This window comes from Dendrobium catenatum, unplaced genomic scaffold (assembly GCF_001605985.2).
Source record: "Dendrobium catenatum unplaced genomic scaffold, ASM160598v2 original_scaffold_110487, whole genome shotgun sequence".
NCBI classification, from domain to species: Eukaryota; Viridiplantae; Streptophyta; class Magnoliopsida; order Asparagales; family Orchidaceae; genus Dendrobium; species Dendrobium catenatum.
Window position 1 is genome coordinate 1 of NW_021428922.1, and position 7,023 is coordinate 7,023.

The 7,023-nt window shown below is 34.8% G+C and overlaps 1 protein-coding gene across 1 annotated transcript; it reads left to right on the plus strand.

The window, feature by feature from the left end:
• The first annotated feature begins 285 nt into the window (after positions 1–285).
• Positions 286–2,827, plus strand: LOC110101769 (protein IQ-DOMAIN 31-like). The gene is made up of 4 exons (XM_020829830.2): positions 286–368; positions 528–651; positions 1,487–1,771; positions 2,592–2,827. Exons 1-4 carry the CDS (start codon positions 286–288, stop codon positions 2,805–2,807), a joined length of 708 nt encoding a protein of 235 aa, XP_020685489.2. The 3' UTR covers positions 2,808–2,827.
• The last annotated feature ends 4,196 nt before the right edge of the window (positions 2,828–7,023 follow it).

A 7,023-nucleotide genomic window follows, 5' to 3' on the forward strand; every position in this document is an offset into this window, starting at 1 on the left:
GCTTTTCCCACTGTTTTCTCAGTTTGAGTGCAGTTTTTTGCTGTCCACAGCAGAAATTCTATTGTTTTCCTGCTGTTTGCTCTTTCGATTGGCTTAGGATTGCTTGCGAACTCAAGTATTACCTTAGGGTTACTTGCGAACTCAAGTATTTCCTATCATAGTCCTACCCCTATAAGACTCCAAGTGTGGCACTTTGAACCTAGGATGCGGCCTAGTCTTTGCGATCTCCTTGAGAAAGCATTGGTGAGTTTAGGCTTATCTTTTCTAACTTGACTGGCTAGCGGGATGTACTCTTCGTCACTCGTTGGTGTGCGAGTGGGCTCAGGGATGGGAGTTGAGGACGGTGCTCTGCTGTCTGGCCTCTTATGGCGAGTTGCTGAGTTAGAAGATCTTTAGGGGTGTTCTCCCTCGAAACATTCCTAGGCAGTCCTCATAGATCATCTTGAATCATCTTGGCTAGTCTCTCTTCCATTTCTATCAGGTCTCGATTAGTGTGGTTGGGTTCTCTATGTTTTCTAGCGGATCAGGGTTGCTCAACTTGTCAAGCATGGGCCTTTCTTCTCATCACTGGTATCAAACTATGCTTATCACGCCTTTGAGGATGTTGAATCCAAATTTTTTTTGTTGGAAATACTGGACCTTATTCGCAAGGTTAATAATGAAAAGTGGAGAATTAGAAAGAGAGGGAGGGAGAGAATATGAGAGGATATAATTGTACAAGACAAGAAAAATAAATTTGACACATTTAGGATACTGAAAGCATTGGTCTTGAAATCTCACGAGGTATCTTGAATTGCTTTAACTATTGGATTGCTTAAATTGCTATAATTATGGGCTTCCGTTGAGTCGTGTTTATGCTCCTGTGTATGTATGTTGCACAAGGTGCTAAGGATAGTAGAGTGGACTAACTACTAGAGCGGAAAATATGAAGATAGCTGCTAACAGATAATGGACTAGGATAAGAATCCCAATTAAATCTTTTGATTAGTCTTTCTGTTTTATGCATGTGATAAATGTTGTGAAAGACTATGTACTTATGATTTTTTATGTGGAAATTATAATTTGAAAATGTGAAATTCAAAAATTTGAATTTTAAACTATGGAATTTCAAAATATTGGATATTGGGAATTTTTAACATAGAAAATTCATGACATTGGGTTGGTTCTATAGTTGTTACCTTAGGCCGCTGAGATAAATTGCAACCACAAGGTTACTTTTTTTCCTTTCGGTGAAATTTGGTAATGCCAATATGGCTAAAGATGGGGAATTTCAATATTAGATTCAGCGGAATTACATAATTTTCAATAATGCAACCCTTTAAATATAATTTTAATATAAACAAATGATAAGGCCTCTTTATTGTTACTTCTGTCTAATGGTTTTCAATATCATTTTATTACTGTAGAAAAACCTTCATGCTCTTAAATATAACATTTTTGTTATTTTGAAGAGTTATATATTACTATTTTGTTTTCATCTTGAAAGAAAACTGCAACTCAGAAAGGAGTAGCTGTGGAAAAAGCCACAAATGTTTCGGATGTAGATTCTTCTGTGACTTCTGGACCGGTGTTTATCAGCACCAGCAGTTATGTGGTTAATTCCGAAATGGAGAACAGAACATCTGAAGGATTAGACAATGATGAATTGATCAGAGCATCTAAAAATCCAGTTCTTGAAAAAGATGTTCATGAATTTGGTGCACCAACTGATCCTGAAAAAATGAAGGATCTGGCAGCCATAAAGGTTCAAGCTGCCTTTCGGGGTTACTTGGTATTTTCACTCGAAACAATCACAGTTTTTTTATTTACTGTTAACATCAGAAAATTTTCATGCAACTATAAGTTGATAATGACTCATTATCCATCCGTCCACACCTTACTACGGTCAATAACTATGTTGGAAATTTGAAACTTGTTTGATAATTCCTTGTATTATGGTTGAATTATTATAAAATCTATTTGCTTCAACTCAAGGATGGCTTTCTCAAAATCAAAAATTTTTTTTTTTCAATTAGAAATAATAGACTCGATATATCTGTATATATAGACGGTATGCATTAATATATACTCGGTATGTGCTTTTTCACATTCACAATCATAATGTATGCCTGCACGCTTATTTATCATTTAAGTTTAATAATTTCTTACAAAGTTGTGCATATACTGTTTTGTATGTTTAAATATATATTTATATATCTTAGTTGTATAAAAAAATTATTTTTTTATATAAAATATTCTTTGAAGTGATAGGCCTAGCTTGAATTAGATTGAATGTCTTTTACATCAATTAATTTTCAATCAACTAGAACTTGACTCAAATTAAAATTGAAATTTTTATGTCAAGTTTAGGTAGACTCGCCAACATAATATCATAGCCACCCCTCTTATCTCCAGTTTTACAAGAAAATTGTTTAACAATTACCTTACATTCTTACAATATGATGTATAGAGGTTACTGGTAACATCTTACAATTTATTAAATGTCATGCATAAATTCCATAATGCATTTGGAAATAGTTGTTATCTTGTGATGTGGTTTTTTTTTCTCTGGTTTGCCTACTTAATCTTACACCATTATGATGTTATGGCAGGCACGCAGGGCATTTGGTGCACTGAAGGGTATTATAAGGCTGCAGGCACTCATTCGTGGGCATTTGGTAAGGAGACAAGCTGTTGTCACGCTACATTCTCTTCTGGGAATTATCAAATTTCAGGCTCTGTTTCGTGGACAAAGAGTTAGATCTTCTGGTATTGGTCTTGAAATCAGAGCCAAATTTCCTTATAGGAAAGCTGCGGTAATAGTCTGAACCTTGCAAATGCCTTAGGATAATCTTATTATCTTTGTAATTTGTTATTGCCAGTCTTCCCTAGAAAAAATTCATCTATGATTACTTGTTCTTTGGGAAACTGTGATATCTGCTACGTAAGAATAGTCGTCCAAAATTTAATTTAATCTCTACAAATTAGCTCAGATGGTGCTCATTTATATGGTGTTGGTACTTGCGACCATTTACAATTATCAAATTTAAACACTGAAATGTTACTTGTGAGATCATACTTTACCAAAGCAAATTAGAAAGAGATCTGTAGTTCAAATGACATAGATCTAGTGGAAATGTTCATCGAGGAAAAAATGTGAATAATTTTCTTAATATCCTAGCTTGCGTGGTTTGCAAGTACTTGAGCTGTATTTGCATGATTGCACTTGGGTGGTTGTAATTGTTTTCTGAATGTACTTTTATTTATTTTGTTCACTTTTTTTCTTGTTAAGCTTCAGAAAAAGCAGAATGAATGATAAATTTTGTAGGACTGACTTGAAAATCCTTTTCGTTGTTCTTGGAAAAATGAATAGAATCTTCTAGTATTGGTCTTGAAGTCAGTACCAAGTTTCCTTACAGGAAGGCTATGTTAGTAGCCTGACCATGCAAATCCTTTAGGAATGAATAATGGCACAACCTTATCATCTTTGTAATTTGACTCCCATTCTTCATTAGAAAGACTTTTTCTATGATTACTTGTTTTTCCAGAAACTAAGATATCTGCTGCATATTACTGATTAGCCAAAATGCAATTTAAAATATCCAAATTATCTCAGATGAGGTGCTTATTTATGTGGTGTTGGTACTTGTGTGACCGTCTACCATTTTGAAATTTAAATCTTGAAATGGTACTTGTTAAATTAGAAAAGTGGAGGGTTGCGTTAGGTAGTCGACAGCCAGCGTAAAGACTTTCGAACAAAATGACATGAATGCCTTTAAGAAATTGGTGTTATATGCGTAGCGCGTCCCCTGGAGCGACGCGCTGTATGGCCTGAATACAGTGACAAGTGTGCAAGGGCCGCTGCACCGGCGCCTCGGGTTGCAGTGTTAAATACGGAAGGTTCCCACATCAAGGCGGATGTGGGCAAAGAAGCTAGTCCATGATACTAAAATTAGGATAGGACTTGAATAAGTTCCCTTACAGGTAATTAATGGAGTTAATAGATATTATGATTCATAGGATAATTAAATATTTTATGCATTCAGGAAACTAAGTGGTGCGAGAGAAGGCTAAGGAAATCGATAGTTTAGGATTTACAACTTTGTATTCGGGTAGGAGTCGTACTAGAAATGGTGTGGTATATTATAGATAGAGATTTAAGGATAATGTATTTATAAAATTAATATGATTGGTGGATAGAATTATAGCTTTAAGATGTTGTGAGTTGAGGATAAGATTGTTAATATTATAAGTGCTTATCTCCTCAGGTAGGTTTGGATATAAGTTCTAAATTAAATTTTTGAATGACTTGGAAGAGATTAAATCAAAATATACCTCTTGAAGAAAGAGTTTTTATTGGAGGAGATTAATATGGACATGTTGGTAAAGAGGTAGATGATTTTAAAACATTCATGGTGGCCATGGATTTTGGAACGACGATGAAGGTGGAAAGACCATATTAGATTTTTTGTTTAGCTATTTTAATGTATTTCTTATTTGCTAATACCTTATTAAGAAAAGGAATGAGCATCTCATCACTTATAAAAATGGATGTAGTACAACCCGATTGACTATTTTTCTTATTAGAAAATTAAACCGTTTAGATTGCAAATGATTGTAAAGTTATTCGAGTGAAGTTTATGTCCCAACATCGATTATTAGTTTTGGACTTTAAGATAACGGGCATAAAAATAAAAAATAAAGTAAAAACGTTTTTCGAGGATTAGATGGGGGCATTTAAAGAATATTAACCAAAATATTTTTGTGAGTAGATTTAGATTTAAGATTTTGTCCTGTGCATCAGAGGATGCCTAATGTTACTGTGGGAAAAAGTGGCTAGTGATATTAAGAAATTTGCAAAAGATGTGCTTGGAGTATTTAAGGGAAAAGCTCCTAATAGTAAAAATAGTTGGTGGTGGAATCCAATTGTTGCAAGAAAAGATTAAAAAATAAGAAAGATATTTATAAAAATTGTGTTTAATTTTTAAAAATTGCTTATAATTGGCGAATTATATAAGATGGCTCGTAAGGATTCTAAGAAAGCATTATGCGATGCAAAGACATTAGCTTTTTAGCGATTTTATTAATAGATTAAATACTAAGGAGGGAGAAAGATATATGTTAAGTTAGCACACAAAGGATGTGGAGTACGTAAGATTTTAGTTCAAGTGAAGTGTATTAAGGATGAATGATCAAAAAATAACCTTTTTTTAGAAGAGTGATATTAACAAAAGGTGGATTGAGATATTTTGCTAAACTTTTTAATGAGAGAGTGTGAAAATAAGATTTGACTATAGTGACCTTAGCACCCCTACAATGAAAGTAATAGATTTGTTTTTATCGGCGTATTAGTTAATACTGAAGTTAGAGGGGAGCTTTAAATAGAATGAAGGGTATGGAAAAGCTGCTGTTGGGACCTGATGATATTCCAATAGAGGTGTGGAATGCTTAGGAGATGAAGGGATTTGCTTTGGCTTACTAAACTTTTTAATACGTATTTTAGAAGCACTAAAAAGATGCCAGATGAGTGGAGACTTGAGTGTATTAATTCCTATTTGTTAAGACATAAAGGCGATGCACAGGAATTGCACGAGAGTTATAGCGTATTAGTTAGATGTGTCATACTGTTAAAAATTATGGAGCCGAGTTTAGGAAGAGCATAGTGCGGCGTGATACATGTTTCTCAAAATCAATTTGGATTCATGCCGGGTAGGTCGCACTATGGAGCATTACATTTATCAGAGGTTTTGATGAAATATAATAGAGGAAATAAGGAGGATCTACATATTGATATTATTGATTTAGAAAAAGCATTATGATAAAGTCCAAGAGATAGGATGCTAGGAGACATTAGTTCTTTATGAAGCAAGGAGTCAAAATGCCTTAATTCAAATCATTAAAGATATGTTATGGCAGGAGCTATTGACTTGTGTTCAAACACAAGGTGTCGTTTCTGACGCAAGTATTTTCTCCTATTTTCGGTGGTGGTTACATCAGGATCAGCTTAAGCCCATATCTTTTTTGCTTTAGTCATGGATGTTCTGCACTATACATTTGCAAGATGATTGTGAGCCTTGGTGTATGACATTCTTTTAATATGATGTATTCTTCTTGTTGTAAGAACTAGAGAGGGACGTTGAAGGTAAACTTGAATATGGAGGTTCAACTTAGAGTCTAAAGGTTATTCGGCTTGGTAGATCTAAAACGGAATAGTATGGAGTGTAATTTAGATAGTAATTAGTCCTAGTGAGGGATTGTGACTTTGGGGCGAATCAAGTCTATCTAACTAAAGAGTACACGTCTTTAGACTATCTTGGATCTATTGTTCAGAGTGATGGTAAATAGATGGGGACTTATCAGCAGAATTCAAGATTGGATTGGTTAAGTGGCGGAATGCATCGGGTTGTTATGTGATAGAAATGTACCCCTCAAACTTAGAGGGAAAATTCTATAGATGTAGTGAGGCCTGCATGCTTATATGGTGCGCTGAATGTTGGCCATTAAAAGAGAAGCATAATACTAAGTTTAATGTGGCAGAGTGAGAGGATGCTTAGATGGCATTGAGTGGCTTTTACCCTTAGAGATAGGATACGTAAATGAGCAGTAGACGTGAAAAGGTTGGAGTAGCCTCCAGTAGAAAGATAAGATAAGTAGAAGAGAGTGCGTCCTTAGATGGTTTTTGGTCACTATAAAAGGCGGCCTCACAGATACTACGACCCGGTTAGGGGAGTTAAGAGGTATTAGATTTGATTGTGTTAAGAAAGGTCAGTGGTGTGAGCCCTTACAAAAGACTTGGATTAGAAAATATTAGGAATGACGTTTCTTTATTAGATTAAACGGAAAATTTTGGCTTTTATATAGGACCACATGGAGAAAAGAAAAGGAGATTCAATTGTAGCCGACTCCACGTAGGTGGCATAAAGCTTGATGTTGTCTGTTTGTTTGTTGTTGTACTTTGTTTAATATTAAACCTTTGTTCTAGTGGATGAGCGATTGCCGACCTGTACTTTAAGCTACCCATAAGCTTGAGGGCCCTATAAAGTG

What these genes read in the sequence shown, in the direction of transcription:
- LOC110101769 (XM_020829830.2), top strand. Translation starts at nt 286, where the DNA reads ATGTACTCTTCGTCACTCGTTGGTGTGCGAGTGGGCTCAGGGATGGGA. An exon ending in TACTGGACCTTATTCGCAAG is followed by an intron (nt 652 to 1,486) that starts GTTAATAATGAA and finishes TCATCTTGAAAG; the next exon opens with AAAACTGCAACTCAGAAAGG. An exon ending in CTGCCTTTCGGGGTTACTTG is followed by an intron (nt 1,772 to 2,591) that starts GTATTTTCACTC and finishes ATGTTATGGCAG; the next exon opens with GCACGCAGGGCATTTGGTGC.